General features: G+C 45.2%; 1 protein-coding gene across 1 annotated transcript in view; it reads left to right on the top strand.

Moving 5' to 3' along the window:
* Positions 1-4,801: 4,801 nt before the first annotated feature.
* GCLC (glutamate-cysteine ligase catalytic subunit) overlaps positions 4,802-17,069 on the top strand; it is a gene marked incomplete at both ends in the record, with an annotated part of 33,742 nt that continues 21,474 nt past the window's right edge. Inside the window, one exon of the mRNA XM_081997451.1 lies at positions 4,802-4,951. Within this exon, the coding sequence (XP_081853577.1) occupies positions 4,802-4,951 (150 nt within the window). The remainder of the gene's footprint in view (positions 4,952-17,069) is intronic.

Here is a 17,069-nt window from a genome sequence, read left to right as displayed (position 1 = left end):
CTTTAACTTGAAGATTCTTCAGAATATTCTTCATTTGAAACTTTTCAGTGTCATGACTCCCCTCTCCCTGCAAATGGACTATCTAATCCAAGTTACTAGTTGACAAGACTTTCTGCATCGAGAAATAATTGACTGTACACAGGTCTCTCCAGTGCCTCAGAAAATGCCTGGAGGCCTCCTCACTCAAAAGGAGGCAGTTATCCCATCTGCTGCTCACCTGAGTCAATTATACTGGACACAGGCACACAACATAAATTATAGACCTGGAAGCATAAACATTTGATAAAAAAAAAAGACAATGATCTTTTTTTCTACCAAACATACCATTCCGAAACTTTGAAAGTAGACTTTTCCATCAGAAGTCTTTTCATTTTATTCAGAGAATAACACAATATTCAGTAATGTCAACCCAACAATCACCTTGAACAATGCTGCTTTAAAAATTTTTGCAGATGATTCATGAAGAAAAACAAACCTTTCTTTCTTCCCTTTAATAACAGCTTCATCACAAGACATCTACTTTTTACTTATTACTTCTAATTACAGCCAGTAAAAGAAAGGATTCTGTAGGAGCAGTTTCACCCATGAAACACACCTTTCATCTCTCCCAGCGGGTATATTCTCAAAGTGCCAAGCTACTTTGTTTGGATTTAGTGGCTCTGAACGGCTTTGCAGATACACAAAAGATGAAGTGGATTGTTCTCTGTGGAATTTCTAGGAAGACAGGAACGTAGGAACCTTAAGGGCAGCTCCTGATGGTGGCAAGTGCCATATCATATATTCTCCTCCCAACAACTTACTGCCTCCAACTTAAAAGTACATGGGCCTTCTCCCTCAGCTATTCCAACTGTAAAGCATTTCCAGATCCCTACTGATCTTAATCTAAATTCTAACAACTGATGGTTTTCTAATGGTTTTCAAGGCAAGGATCTCCCGTGATTTTGTAACTTCAGTACATCCTTGTTTCTTAAAATATTTTTGTTTCCTGGCACAAACATTTCTAGGTTTTGACATGTTGCATCAACAACAGCTGAATCTCACCTGGAAACGATTTGTCCATCTCTGGAAAAAATAAATGTTTCTTTTTTGTAGCTTGATGCAGACAAATTGTGTTCTTTTTCATACAACGCAAAGTCTCTCCACTAAGTTTCTGTTCTAAAACAGAGCAGGGAGGAGAACAAAACAGAAAAGCTGGTATTTGGGTAACTGGACATACAATTTAATTAAAGCAATTATTCTAACTGCTTCGACTGAACACAAAGTTAAACAAACAAACAAACAAACAAAACCAGATTGAAAATGTATGAAAGTCACTGGTCACATTTTCCAAATAAATGCTAATTTGCTCTGTGATCAGTGGATACGGCTTCAAGGATGGGGAATAGTCCCCACCTGGGACTGAAAAGCAGCTACTCAAGAGATAAGGAAATAACAAAGTGGCCTAGTTCTGAAACGGATCTTGTTGGAGCAAAGGGAGAGTTTAAGGGGAATTTGAGCTGAGTCTACTCTTACAAAAAGTTCCATGTTGCTAAGTTTAGGCAAAGGGAAGTTTTTCAGGAGGATATATTTCTTCTATACAAAATGATTTTCTAGCAAACTTTTTTTTTCTAAGTTGAATCCAGAAGGTTTTCCTTTGGACTGTCCAGAGAAACAAGTCAAGTCTTGGGGCTGGAGATATTGGTACGGAGATAAACTAATAACAACATCCAAAGTACTGCCTGTATGTCTGGAGCAGCTTTTTTTCCATATTAAGTGTACTGGAAGTAATTACACATGATATTAAGTGTACTGGAAATAATTATACAACATTATGCATGTAGGCAGATATTATACAACAGCAGTTTGCCTTGAAGTCATATTTTATGTGATGCGCAAATGAATGCTTCTGTATGTGATGCTGTCAGCCTCAGAATGGCTTATATTCCTCCTCCATGCCACAGTCCCTGCAAAGGAAAAAGGCTACAGATACCCCCACGCTGCCAGAACACATATATTAGGACTGAAGGGAAAGGCTTCAGCTGAAGATGGTAAACACCTCATAAACAGAGCTGACTTGTCACCCTGTTATGCTAAAGATTACAAAGAGAGAAAACAGAGTGTACATTTTTATCATTTTTACTGGTGCAGAAGGAAAATATCTTGGATCTCTTATAAACAATGTACTAGCTCTATCGTTGATATGACTAAGCACACAGGACTAGAAATAGAGCAGATAACGGCACTGAAACAACATAAAAAGGAGCTCAGTTTAGACGTGGAAAAAGACAGACGCTGAAAATGTGCTCTTGAGTTTCAGGTCAAAGAGTATCATTAGCGGTCAGCTGAAGAGTATGGGCTGCGTAATAGCAGCCTGTGTTATAATAAAGGCGATCTTAGTTTGGAAATTTTGTGTACGTTGCTGGAAATGTTTACAGTCAATTATTCACAGCAGCACACTCAAAGCAGCTGGGATCATACCAAATACCCAATTCTTTCAAAAACATCTCTCAGCAACGCAGTGATCTCGCTATCAGCCAAGTGAACTGGGAGCAAGAATCCGAAATAACCTGGACAGGTTTGCACAGACTTGTAAGACGACAATGTTAAGTTTGCTCTGATAGAGTAACATTTGCTCCAAAACCAGGCTCAGCTGCCCCAAGAGAAGGAATGGGGCCAAGACAGCTGGTAGAAAAGCCATTAGGTGCTACTCGGCCACGTTTGTCACTGCTGGGGCTCCTCGGGTGCTCCAGCTTGAAGTTAAAGCTGTGGAAAACCTGAGGATGGGTGGCAGTGTGGTGGCACCAACGTTGAATCTCGATCTTTTGGTGCAACTGTTCCCAAATATGCAGGGCACTGCATGAAGTGTCTTTGTCCTCTCAGATCTGAAATAAAGTACAACTTGGCTTTCACTTGAGGGATATGCCTCATCAGACTCCTGTTGCCAAGTGTGAGATTTTTTGACCTCCTGATTTTTCAAAAATGAAAAAGACTGTGGAATTTTTTTAGCTAAAAGAAAAGATTGTTTTCTTCTCCCTCAAACTAACCCAACAGGCCTTCTCCAGATCTACAACAGTACCAACAGCAGCATTGCTTTCAGTTAGAGATCAGCCATTAACATTTTAGCCAGAATCATGAGTTTTAAGAAAGTCATAAGTCCCTAAAAACAGCGCATTCAAAATGAAATGTTTGTATTTCAATTATAATGGTCAGTGCTTGTTCTTGTTCTGTCAATGCTGCTCCTTGTATACAAACTTAGGTCATTAAAAAAGTAACCAAAATATAAAGCATTTTACTTTTGAGTGGTTTTACTTTAATATTTGATATTTTCCACTAATGCATTTTAAATTTATTATTCTAATGTGTTGGAAGCTGTCCTATCCTTGAGGAACCTCATATCCTGGAATAAGGACAATTAGACAGTTCTTGTCAGTATAGTCATTCAGTTAATGAAATATCTAATAATACAATGCATCCATTAGTGGGCTACAATACCACAATTGAAATATTCTACTAATCCTCAAAGCCTTAGCTATGCAATCCCACTCCACACCAGCCATGCTTGTCCCCAAGGCCAAGAAGAAAGAGCTCTGTGAATGAGATAAAAACAAGGGTTCAGGCATAATGAGTTTCAGCTTCCGAGGCCTTCTCGGCTTGCAAACTTGCTTATATCCCTCAATTTTTAATGGTATCCTTAAAGGACAGTCTTCTCAGAAGTGAGAACCTGTCTCTTCATGCAATGTTCAGTTCCTTGTCCCTTCATTTAGAAAACACTTGAAATAGCACCGATAGTCCTTTCTTCTATTTTGTATCAAATATAAAACACACACCATGACATGCCCCTGCTTCCTCTTTCCGGAGACGAATGCTGTCACAATTCCCTCCAGGACAATTCCCAGGTAACCAACTTATTTTTAACACCTTCATCAGTTGGGCCTTTCCTTGGCACAGCAGGATGTGGGCTCCACAGCCTGAGCAGACACGTCTCGGGGAGACCAGGTGTCTCTCTGGAGCCTCACTCCACCCACCCAAAGCACCTATAGGCGCCTTATTTTTTATATATATATGTATGTATTTTTTGGAGATGTATGCCTTGATCTGAAATCAATACACATCAGCTTTCAGGCCAACCTCTGCGTTTTAGGACCTTTCCGTTAAGACCTTCATTTAGGCACTTTTAGTCACCCCTTTGTCACACGAGGATGCCTCTCCCCCAGAACGCCAGCCCGACCAGATCCGCAAGCGCGACGCCAGCGGCCGCCCCCTCCTGCCCCGGGCGCCCCCTCTGCTCCCGCACCCAAGGCCGGACTCGGGGCCGAGCAGGCCGTTTGCCCGCCGCCATCTCCGCAGGCCTTGCGCAGGGCAGGGACGCCGCCTCCCCGCCGGCTATCGGAGCGCGCTGCGGGGCAGGAACGGGGCAGCGGCGCTCACACGCGCGCGCCGGCGGAGCCGGCGGTTTCCCCGGCGTTTGCTCTTCCAGAGCTGCGTCCTTCCCGCGGACGCTGAGGGGAAGCCGGCGCCATCGGCAAAGGCCGCCAGAGACCCCGGCCAGCCCCCTCGCCGCCCCCATCGCCGCCCCCCGAGGCCGGCCCGCCGACAGGCAGCGCTTCAGCCCGCCCCGCAGCGAGCCCCGGGTCGGGGGGCGGGGCCTGCCGGCGGAAAGTGCTGAGTCACGGCCTGACGCGTCGCTGCCGTCACGTGCGGCGCCCAGGCTGGGCTCCCGCCGCCGCTGCCGCCACGGCGCAGAGCGCACTCCGCGCCGCGCAGGCTCCGCTCTCCTCCCTCCCCTTCCCGGCGCCGCCGCTCCGCTCCGCCGCGGGCCGGCATGGGGTTGCTGTCGCAGGGCTCGCCGCTGAGCTGGGAGGAGACGCGGCGGCACGCGGAGCACGTGCGGAAGCACGGCATCCTTCAGTTCCTGCACATCTACCGCGCCCTGCGCGACCGCCACAAGGACGTCCTCAAGTGGGGCGACGAGGTGAGACCCCGGCGCGGGCCGGGCCGGCGGGGCCTGCCGCGGCCTCCACCACCCGGGCGCAGGTGCCGCGGCGGCGGGGAGGGCGCCGCGTCGCTGCGGCCCGGCCCGGGCCCTGCCCGCCGCCGTGCCCTACCCGCCGCCGTGCCCGGGAGCGGGTCCGGCCGCCGCGGTCGCTCGGTCAGAGGGGAAGGTTCAGGCTGCACGTCGGGGCTTTGTTTCTCCCACGCACGCACGCTCTGGCTCACTCGCCGCCTCCGGTTGCGCAGCCCCGGTACTAGCCTTGTGATTTTTAAACGCTGAAACAACTTTCGGTGCTGCCATCAGGCATCTGTAAATCCGCCTGCGCAGCCCCTCGGGAGGTGTGTTCCCGGGAGCGGTGATGCCGGGCGGTACTCGCTGGTTCCCGGGAGCCGGTTTATTTTCTCTGGAGCGAGGTCTGGTTAAAGCGTGTCGACGTCTAGGCTGCAGCGCAGCGCCAGCTCAGCAGCAGAATCTGTTTTTGAGAGGGGAGCGAGGGAAGCGGGAGGTGGGCAGGTGGGCTCAGCAGTGGCAGCCCTCTCACCACGGGCCAGGTCTTTCCATGGTCCTGGCTTGCCCCTGCAGAAGGGCACTCGCCAAGCCTTGCTTTACCCAAGTCTTCCAGGTGTCTGGCACGAGTCAGACTGCTTTTCGAACAAGGATGGGGATGATCGCTCGGGTCGTGACTTGAACTTTGTTACAGTTGGTTCGTGCCTTTATCTGCAGCTCTTTACGCATGTTGCCATGCAAACCCATGCTGAATCGTGTCCCAGCCTGAACACACTCTCTGAGGAGCAGAGTGTCCCTCCTGTATTGATCAGTAGGATTTCCCAAGGGTCCCGGCTTTCCCTGGGGACAGGGAGCAGCTTCACATGTGCTGGGATAGAAGCCATCCTTAATCGTGATGTTGGTGTGGTCCAGCGTTTGTTGCTTGGAGGTGTCTGTGATGTGACTGCAGGGAAGTTGAAGAGCAGAGCAGGAAGCGAGCAATGTGGGGGCTCAGCCATCGCATCTCTGTCTCTTGCTCCGTTTCCTTTCTGAATGGCAAAGGCATTTGTGAGAAAACTCTGTCCAGATGGCAATAGTAGCTGTTCACAGATGCTTTTTTGCCAGGGGAAAAATGCTGTTCCCTTTGTGCACCTTGAGAGACCTTGTCTCTTAAAAGTCTATCCTTCTTTTAAGGAATTGCTGTCACACTTCACATAACTGAGCAAGGCAAGCATCGGAGCACAGGAGCTGCTTTCAAGAGGAGTGGATGGGGGCTTGGCTACTAAAATCTGTCTGGTGAAGGGAGGGATGCTGCCAGCATGTCTAGCCTACACCTCAGTGTTTTGCGGCCAGAGTAGTGTGTGTTCTTCGGAAACTTACATATACTTGTATCCAGTCCTGTCTGATGTTCAGTGCTCCTACATCTTTTGTATGACTGAAGTTATGCTGACAGAAGAGCCCCACAAGCAGTCTGAAATTCAGGAATATAGACAGAGCAGAGTCTTCCTATTGCTCTGAGACTTAGCTTGAGGGTTTTCTCATTAATCTTTAAGATCGGATACTCATTTTTCAATGGGTGTTACGTTTTAGTTGTCCCTGCTTTCTCAGGGTGAGATTTCACAAGATAGCTAAGGCTGATCGGCTAGCGAGCTGGTTCAGCTTCCCTCCCCTTGCTCCAGGCTCATGTTTCTTCTGCCTTCCTTGCGTTGTTACTGGCTATGTGAATTCAAGAAGTTAAACCAGCAGAAAATTCTTCTCCGTTCAGTTTTCTAGGGTGGTTCACTTTCTCAACAGAGCTTCCGCTGTTTCACTGCGAGATCAAACAAGTTCTGCTTAATGTGAGAAAAGTAGCAGGAACGTGTGGAGGAAAGGGGCAAGTAGAACCATCCCCTGCAGCACCCGCGGCTTGTTGCTTGGTAAGCTTAGCTGTACGGTAAGACTGCACGCCAGGAGCCTTGTTCTTCCTCTGGCATGGGGACCCTACTGAAGAAAGTGTTTATGCTTGGTAAATGGTGGTGCTAGTGTGGCAAGAGTCAGAACTGTAAGAGCAGTACAATTACTGCCATGTTTGTGATACGGAGCTAAGAGCTGTATTTAAAATGCCTGTGAGCGTTCAGAGGTCAGGTAACCTGGTTCATCATCTACCTCCGATTTTAGCAAATGGTAATAAACTCAGGTGTGGCAACTTATCTTTATTCTACTGTATTAGGCGATTTTATTATTTTTTTACATAACACAGCATTGTTGTCAGTCTGCTCTTGTACAAACACAAACACACACCTGTCTCCCTAACTCATTTCAGCTGTGCATGGACTAGTGGGAAAAGTAGTAAATTTGTTTTCTGTTTTTCATTTCAAATATCTAGTTATTAGAAAGTGGTGCCACATTTACACGCAGCTTAGATGAATCAACCAACTAGCTGGACTACTCTCATAAAAAGCCTTTTGTGCACTTTGACCTTCATCTATGAAGTCATAGCCTGAGGGTGGTTTATTGTCTTAAAAACCTCTTGAAGATAGAAATCAAGAATGAAGATGACAGCCTGCACATAATGGTAGAGATTAAATCAGAATAAACAAAATTACTTTTTTGTTTGAGAGATGTTTCTGAGATAGTGTTTGGTGAAAGATGTGGGGTTTTTTACTTCATTTTTAAGGAGAAAAAAAAACCCACAGCTTAGCACATACTGAGTTTTGTCTTTCAGGGCAGATGTGAATACTTTAAAGATTGTCCCTATTGAGCTGATGCCATTGTGAAAAAGAAATCCTGTGTTTGCGCGTGAGAACCAGCCTTTGCTTTGGATCCGTTTTCAACAGGACTTCACTGTGTGTGTTGTAAGGCTTATTATAAGAGCTGTGGTGGTCCTCTGGGGTGCTTGTAACTTCGTAGGGACTGCATTCCCTGTCGTCCCAGGGAATGAAACTGTGGGGAATCATCACACGCTTTTTGTTTCTTGGGTGCCAGACAAAAGTGTTGAGGTGAAGTGCTACCGGAGAAGGGTGATGGCATTTGTTTTGAAGGAAGCGAGGCAGCATCGCATCTTGCATTGCAGAGTAGCGTTCCCTAGTGCTCCCATCCTCCCCTGAGCGAGGACCTGGAAAGGTCAAAACACTGGTTCTGCTACCTCTTGAAAAGTCAGCTATCTTCTTTCTTGCAGGGTTAGTAGAACCAAGGGGTTTACCAAACATCTGTTGTCTCTTTTGGGGGCAGTTTTTTCACTCTGTTTTCCACAACTGTGAAGTCTTTGCAATGGTGTTAAAAAAAAAAAAAAGCCTACAGATGTGAGTGTGACAGAGAATAAGACTTGCTTGAATAAATTAAAAAAAAAATCTTTCTAAAGGTCTCTTTGAACCTGCATTAGCAGGTGAAGATCTTTTGCCTCTTAATCATCCTTCTGCTTCATTTAAAACTGACAGTTGGCCTCCCTGTTAATGCTTGGCTTCTCCTGACTGTGGAAAATACAAAACGCTGAACTATCTCATTATCCCATATCAAAACCCTCCTTATTATCCTTGCCTTGTTGCCCAACTTTTGTGGGCATTAATTAGATCTGCTGAGGAGAGCCCATCATGCTGACCAGTGTGGTCTCATGGTCTTGTGTTTTCATCTTCCTCTCCCATCCAACAATGTGTGCTTATCTTTGGATTTGCAGATTAGTGGTCATCAAGTTTGGGGTTTTTTTTGTGCAGCAGATGCAAAAACCTGCAACTTGTTGGTACTGTGTTTAAAAACTCCAGTAGAGTTAGTAGGTACTATGTGAGACCATTAGTTTATGCAGCTTGGCAGATGTTAGCGGTACCAAAAGAGTTTAAAGGATTTTTGAGAGTAAGGCAAAGCCTGTTCTGCTGCTTTCTAGCTTTTGTCCCAAAAAGCTGTCTTCTCTGCCAGTGCATTTCCAATCTCCTGTGCTGTTCCGTGCCTCTCATCTGCTGATTGCATTTCTCTAGCTGACGGATGTTGCTTAAATTTCACTTTGCAGCTTAATGTAGACACTCGCATCAGACAAGTGGAATGGCTGGCCCTTGGCTAGTCTCAGTGCAGTTGCTTTGTGCTGAGCCTGCGCATGAGTGTACAAACCATGACATTTTGCATAACTACATATACATATATATTCATATATGCATACATACATGTAATACTTGATTAAGTTTTCCTACGGTCTGTTTTGGTGCTAACAGGGACAGGTTGGTTGTTCTGCAGGCCGAACACCTGTCTGGACTGGGAAGAAATGATAGAAGGAAGAAGAGTTGGAAAAGGAAAATTGGTGGGGACAAAGAAACAATGAATAGTAAGGAGGAGCTGCTTCAGCATGTGAAAATGTTGAGAAAGGGGTGCTGGAGGGAGATCCACTCAGAAGGAGGGGTGTCAAAAGCAAGCATGAGAAAAACATGACCATTTTATTTGGAAGAATATGTGAATGAAATGGCAATCTGACTTGCCCAGCCTTGTTTAGTGAAATAGGACATAATGACCCTTTTGTTGTGTATGTGTCTTGTTCCTGTCAGTGTTGGGATGTGGGACAGAATAAGCATCTTCAGCTCTTAGAAAGTTGTTTTCTTCATGGAGACTTGAAATTTGGAGGCCTTTAAAACAGGTTTGATAATGAACTCTATGAGGCAGTGTGAAAAATGTGCCACCGTACTGCTTTCAAGTTGAAGTTTTCCTGGCTTAATTCTGTTTTGTGTGGGTTTTTTTCCTGCGTGTTATCTCTTTCTCAGTCTTTTTTTAACCTTGTTTTGGTCTTTCTTCTGTACTTTTGATTCATTCCTCTCTTTATCCATTACTTTTTTAATTATACCTTATTTATAAGTCAAATGAGAACTCACATGAACATTTGCTGCTCAGCACTTCCTTGTGCGAGAGGCAAAGCAGCCCTTCTCAGATGCTGTGAGAGGGGAGGCCAGAGGTTTCTTACCAGAATGTCCTAGAGGTATTGCTTCTGATTAGAAGATACATGACTCTTTCAAGCTTTCTCCTTTTTCCTAATGAAAGGCTGGGCTGTCAAGAGGTCTTTTTCCTTTTGAATGGTTCTTCCCAGGGACCTAGCTATTGTATTAATGTCTTGCTGCAGTTTACAGCCTGTATGTGTGTGTTTTTCAGGGCAGTGGCAACGTGTAACACTGTTTTTTATTTAAAACCAGCAACAAAGTCTAGGGCGTTTTCTAACAACGGTGGACCTAGGTCCCAGTTGCATAAAGTAAGTACAGCTACTATCTGTAAAATACACAGATAAGGTTTTGGTCATCTCTTCTCCGAAAGACAGTGGTGAAGCTTGGTGAGACAGATGCGTGTGTGCACAGAAATGTTCAGATACAGATAAGAAAGGACTGTAACTGAATAAAAAAAGCAGTAGGTTCAGAGAGCATCATGGTGTACAGGAAAGGTGTTGTTCTTTTCTCGTTTTACGAGAAATGTGGCTAACCTAATGGGATGGAAAGGCAGCAGATGTCTGTGGTGGGCTGACCCTGGCTGGACACCAGGTGCCCACCAAAGCGGCTCTGTCACTGCCCTCGTCAGCTGGGCAGGGGAGAGAAAATACAGCAAAAGGCTCGTGGGAGAGATCGCTCACCAGTTACTGTCGTGGCCAAAACAGACTTGGCTTGTGGGAAAATAAATTTAATTCATTACCAATCAAATCAGAGTAGAGATAATGAGAAATAAAATCAAATCCTAAAACACCTTCCCCCCAACCCTCCCTTCTTCCTGGGCTCAACTTCACTCCCGATTTCTCTCCCTCCTCCCCGCAAGCAGCACAGGGGGACGGGGAATGGAGGCTGTGGTCAGTTCATCACACGTTGTTTCTGCCGCTCCTTCCTCCTCAGGGGAGGACTCCTCACACTCTTCCCCTGCTCCAGCGTGGGGTCCCTCCCACGGGAGACAGTTCTCCATGAGCTTCTCCAACATGAGTCCTTCCCACGGGCTGCAGTTCTTCAGACTGCTCCAGCCTGGGTCCCCCCACGGGTGCCGTCCTTCAGGAACAGACGGCTCCAGCCTGGGCCCCGCGGGGTCACAAGTGCTGTCAGCAACCCTGCTCCAGCCGGGGCTCCTCTCTCTCCCCACGGGGCCACAGGCCCTGCCAGTAGCCTGCTCCAGCGTGGGCTGCCTACGGGGTCACGGCCTCCTTCGGGCATCCCCCTGCTCCGGCGTGGGGCCCTCCCCGGGTGCGGGTGGAGATCTGCTCCCCCGTGGAGCTCCATGGGCTGCAGGGGCACAGCCGGCCTCCCCGTGGTCAATATTTGTATTTTCCTGACTGTCAATAATAGATCTTTTAAAAAAATTCAGCCAAGTCATTATACAGACTCCTGATCAATACTGTGATGATCTCACGTTCTCACTTCGTACAAACTGCTGCAATATACTGGTGTGCAGAAATTGCTTTGCTCTAAAGCTCTTCCTGGGAATCTCAGGCTTACAATAAAGCTAATGTAGCCTGAAATCTTACAAAATTGATTGTTACAGTTGAGCTCTTGTCATTTTAAGACAGTCACTTTTAATCTCCCCCTCCCCCAGCAAAACTCCCCCAACACAACGCGTTTTTGCGTTCCTTTTACGTGGAAATTCCTCGCGCTGGCCCCCTGCCAAATGCGGCACGTGCAGGTGCGTCGGAATGGGAGCTCTCCTAGTCGATGCGCTTGCCCGCTTGCCACGTGGGGGGAAACGGCGCTCGTGAACGATTTGGTGGTTTGTCACGTGTCTGCTCATCCATCCTTTCTCTCTCAGCTTTATTTGGCTCAGTGAAGGGACAGGGTCCGTATTTGTTTACAAATAGATTTACTGCTTCCTTAATGTGTTTTGTAGCTGTGTCTATTTATCATAGTGGTGTTTTTGAGGTAGAGTCTGAAGGTATGATGATAATGCATCAACTCATGCTGCTTGACAGCCTGGAGAAATATATATATATATATATATATACACATATATATATATATATAAAAAGCTCTAAAATGAGTACACTAATACACACAGATATAACTCCTTAAATCTTGACTCAAATAAGATAGTGCCCATGAAGAGTCTCTTTGTTTATTCTTTCTGTGGATGCTTTGGTTGACGGTCATGGAACTACTTTTTCTGCCTGGCTTTAATCCTTGTGTCGGGGAAAGCCTAAACTGAATTATGTCTAAATCCTTTAGCTCTCAAAGTGTGTGTGATGTGTTAACCTCCCCAATGACTGATTATTTTCCTTGAGCTCCCTGCCCTCCCCCGTTCTTCTGCGGACGGATGGCAAGACAAGTGTAGGTTGTAGTGCGGCACCACTGACCTACGTGTGAGCTTTGTCACTGGATACGTTGTGCGTGTGACACTGCAGGACTCGCTGTAGTTTATAGCGAGATGCTTTTTCAAAAGATAATTTTGCAATTCATGGGAACCAGTTTGGAGGAGGTGTTTTGTTTTCCCTAAAAAAGCTGCAGTTTGTCATAAATAGTGACTTGGCCTCCATGGTATGCATTGATTTCCTCCTTCCCAATCTTAGATCTTATTAAGAGAAGCTTAAATTATTTTCTCTTTGTATATTTCCAGTAGAGAAATATTCTATTCACAGTGACCTTCCTTCTGTGGATGTCAAGTGAATTTGCTATGGTCTTGTCACGGGATTGTTATCTTTTGCTTCAACGTAATTCTTCCTTTGCCACAGGACTTCCTCTTCTCCTTGCTGTGCACACAGTTATTTTACTTAACAGTATGAGAAAGGGTGAGTAGGAAGGATGACTACAGGAAAAGTTTTGTTGTTGATGTTGCTTGTTTGTTTTTTTCCTTCTTGCTTTCTGATGCAGGAGGCAACTTAGAAGCTTGCAGCATCTTGTTTCACAGTTGAATAAATGGTCTTGTAATAGCCTATAATAACATAAGGTCTGTGGGGAATAGAAAATATAGTTGTGCCAAAACACTTGTTCTTTTCTGCTTTAAATCTAAAAATTCATCAGTGAGTGTCTTAAAGTTGTCTTTGCTACAGAAATCCAAAATTAACGATATTCTAGTCTTCTTTTAATAGTATTACTTTAGGTGTTACGTAGTACAGCGGTCAAAGAAGAGGCACCTTGTTCTCTACTATGCCACATCTTGTTCTTGCAAGCATGCAAATGGTTATAACCTTTAGATTTTAGTTTTCAATAACACAGCTTCCTGATTTGTGGTATATTCAGCACAGGACATCCTCTAGTCACGTCCTATCACATGCAGAAGAAGAAAATCTGCTGTCCTTATGTTGGCAAGTGGGCAAGGGAACAGGCAGGAGCACTTAGCTGGGGCCGGCTGTGTTGACTGAGATGAGAGGCCCTCCATTGTCTTTGTTTTCTTTATCTATGGTCACCTTTAATGTGGTGTGGAAATTCTTCGTTTTTTGCTTATTGTCAATGTAACATAAAACATCAGTTTGTGTTTTTGGGCTTGGTTTCTGCAAGCTGCTTTCGTATAGAGCTGGAGTCACAGAATCACTAGGTTGGAAAGGACCTTTAAGATCATCAAGTCCAACCATTAATCCAGCACCACCATGTCCCCTAAACCATGTCCTGAAGTGCCACATCCACACGTTTTTTGAACACTTCCAGGGATGGCGACTCCACCACCTCCCTGGGCAGTCTGTTCCAATGCCTGACCACCTTCTCGGTGAAGAAATTTTTCCTAATATCCAATCTAAACCTCCCCTGGTGCAACCTGAGGCCATTTCCTCTTGTCCTATCACTAGTTACTTGGGAGAAGAGACCAACACCCTCATCGCCACAACCTCCTTTCAGGTAGTTGTAGAGAGCGATAAGGTCTCCTCTCAGCCGCCTCTTCTCCAGACTAAACAACCCCAGTTCCCTCAGCCGCTCCTCAGAAGACTTGTTCTCCAGACCCCTCACCAGCTTCGTTGCCCTTCTCTGGACACGCTCCAGCACCTCAATAGAGTCGGTTCTCTGTTTATTGGATTGGCCACTTCCAATATGCTTGATCAAAATTAAGCATTTTGGGAAATACATTTGGTTTTGCTGTTCATAGCAGATTTGTGAAATTATTGCTAGGACAGAGAATACCTGTAGTAACCTCATGAGCATGGAAGTGCTCTGCCTCCTGCCAGTGCACAATTTGGGGGCTTGCTGGCTAGAAATAGTGTAACCAGCTTCTGGGGCACTTCCAGCGTTATTTTTCTCCAAACTTTGCTTCCTCAGGGCTTGGACTTGCCTTTGTGGGCCAGCAAACCCTTCATTAAAGGTACTTTATGAGCTGGTTATTACTGTGGCTCCATGTTTTATCACAGCACTGGTGAGAAAATAACTGCATTAAAAAAAAATTCTTGAGTATGTGCACCTGCAGAAAAAATCTGCTTTTTCCATCTTAGCACTGAAAACTTGTGGCTGAGGTTCTTTAATGAACAGTCAGATTACTAGAACTTTGTTCTCTTGCAGGTTGTCCTTTTAATGATAGATGGTATTTTAATAATGCATTAGCTGACCAATAAATGTATGGAGGAACTAGTGAAATGGGTTTTGTTTCTTTGATGGTCTTGAGAAGAAAGTTTCCCTGGATTTTATTTTCTACTGTGTACATAAAGTATGAGGCATACTGCATGAAAATATTTATATTAAGTGTTGTAGTGGCTTTTGGTAATAGTAAACAAAAGCCATGGGACCTCATTTCCAATTTCTCTTAGAAGTCTAGGCCTGAGGAAAGATACATGTGAGGAGACCGCTAGCCATTGCTCTGAGTACATGTAGCAATAGAAAGGAGAAAGGGACAATCTTGTTGACTGTTTCTCAGGAACAGCAGTGGTCCATGTCAGGTGGTCAGGATTTTTAGAATGACAGAAGGGTTTGTGTTGGATGGGACCTTCAAAGATCACCTAGTCCTGGCCCCCTGCTATGGGCAAGGACATCTTCCACTAAATGGGGTTGCTTAGAGCCTTCAACACTTCCAGTGATGGGGCATCCACAGCTGAGACAGATGATCAGGAGTGTAGTAAACAGCAAATGCAGAGAACTGTTTTTCACAAGTAGAGAGCATACAGACTTATGTCACTTTCCTCTCAAAAAAGCTTGTCTTCAGACCATTCTTCTTAAACTATTTTCCTTTATTATACAATCTTCTCAGCACGTCTGAGCTTACCAAAGTCTGGACTGTATGCTTACCTGTGTTTTCATATGCAGTAATACCTTGTAGCAAATACTTTGAATGTTAAAAGGATTTTAACATTAACTCTGGAGCAGAGGCTCTATTCTCAACTATTAGGTAGGTTTTTTTCCCAGTGTACTTAGCATGATGATGTTAAATTGAGTGTGCATGGAGGGGTTTTGGTATTGCAAAGCAGACCACTGCCAAGGCAAGTATTTGGACAGTGGTACTACATGGGACGTGTGTTGACTTTGATTCTCCGTGTTCCTTTGAATTGCTACTAAATAGTTGCTTGACTGATAGTTCTTCATTTTTAAGTAGTGTGTGCTTTGTGCAGAAATAATATGTGTAATTATAGTCAAATTACTCAAGTCGTTCAAGCACAATTTCAGACATACTTACCCATTCCCAGAGAACAGTCATCTTTCACTTTGCCACCAGGCAAGTCCAGGACAACTGTTTGGCTGAATGCATGGAGAGTGGTTTGGCTCCTCCGCAGCTGAGGGGCTTCAAGGTCTTACTTGTGGTCGTATTTACAGAGGCAACATCAAAGAATTTCCAAAACCTTGACACTTCCTTAGTAGCCAACTGTGAAAGGTAATCGTGACAAGTGAAGTAACGCTGTTCTGGTTGCTGTCTTGCTGGCGAGATAATGGTGCATACTTCTTCCCCAGAAGATACGGCGGTGGAGCAGAGCTGCTGTGAAGTACTCTGTAGATGCAGTACGTTGCAAGTCAGTGGTTGAGAGGAATAAAGCCTGTAAAGAATAGTTTTTTGTGTTGGCTCATGGGTAGATCTGTTATACTCATACTGTCATACTTTAACTGAGATTTTATTTGGTTTTTTAATGCATTTAACTTTCAACGACTTTTTTAGGCTTGCTCTCTGTGTGTGAGTGGATTTACAGCTTTCCCTTTGCAGCCTGGGCCAAACTGTTGTTCCTGCTGCTGATAAGGTGCCACAGCACTTCTGCAGCCATACAGACCTGGGCTGGTCGGAGAGGTTCGTCCACTGAAGCAGTGCTCTGTGTGTCTGTCTGCAGGGAGAAGCTGGGAGGCCGCCTCTTGTCCTCGGCAGCCTTGTGGCATGTGCCAACCAGAGGATAAAGATGCGTAGAGTTCGCTGCAGGGAGACAGCAGCATCTGGGCACGCGGGTCCAAGGCGGCCACCTTTCTTACCATGGCAGGGTGAGCTTTCCTAGCTGGCTCTTAGCAAGGTTGCTTGTCAGCCATCTGCATGAGTGATTTGACCTGACATGTGTTTTGTTGCTTGCTGGGGAGTCTAGTTAAAACTAGAGAGAAAAGTGAACTCTAAAGAGCTCAGCAAAATGATGAATTACGGATGTTGGGTGAAACCCCACATACTTGGTTTTTGGACTCTTGAAGCTCTGCCAGGCGTGCTGATGCTTTCAGCTTGGCTGCATTTCCCTGAACTTTATTGTGGATAGAAAACATGTGAGAAGGCTGTGAATGATGAGCTGAGGTTAAATGTAAAAATGTGTGAACTCTGAATTTGTGTCTTTCTTTCTAGCTGTAGGCTAAATCTTTTGATGAACTTAAATTAAATTCTTTAAAGATGCCCATTCAGTCAGTCCCTCTGTTGGCAAGATACTCTGTGGGTTACTTGGAATTGTTGGCAGCTGTCTGAAGTTTTTTTTTTTTTCTTTACTCATTAAAATTAATGGCAGATCTTCTGTGTGTTAAGACAACTTTGAAGATTTAGTCAGTGTTCCTGGAGGCAAGAGTAGTAGTTGTTTCTAAAGCTAGATGCATAAATGCAATATATTCACTACTGCACTCGGATCACGAAAAGTTTTGGTTTCTTTGGTTTTGCCTTCTTGGCTTAATGTTTCTTTACACTTTGGGCTTATTTTCTTTTGTGAAACTTGTAAGGTGGTTTATAGAGAAGTATAGTGTTCGCACCACCAGCTCATTGCAGTTACATTTGGAGAGAGAGTTTTAAGACAGGAGGCTAATCACAGTAACTTATTCATGTAATGGTGGACAAATGTTCAGCTTTGGGG

Source organism: Phaethon aethereus, assembly GCF_964289735.1.
Source record: "Phaethon aethereus genome assembly, chromosome: 3".
Taxonomy (NCBI): Eukaryota; Metazoa; Chordata; class Aves; order Phaethontiformes; family Phaethontidae; genus Phaethon; species Phaethon aethereus.
The sequence above is the reverse complement of the archived record's forward strand: the minus strand, read 5'-3'. Positions and strand labels throughout refer to the sequence as shown.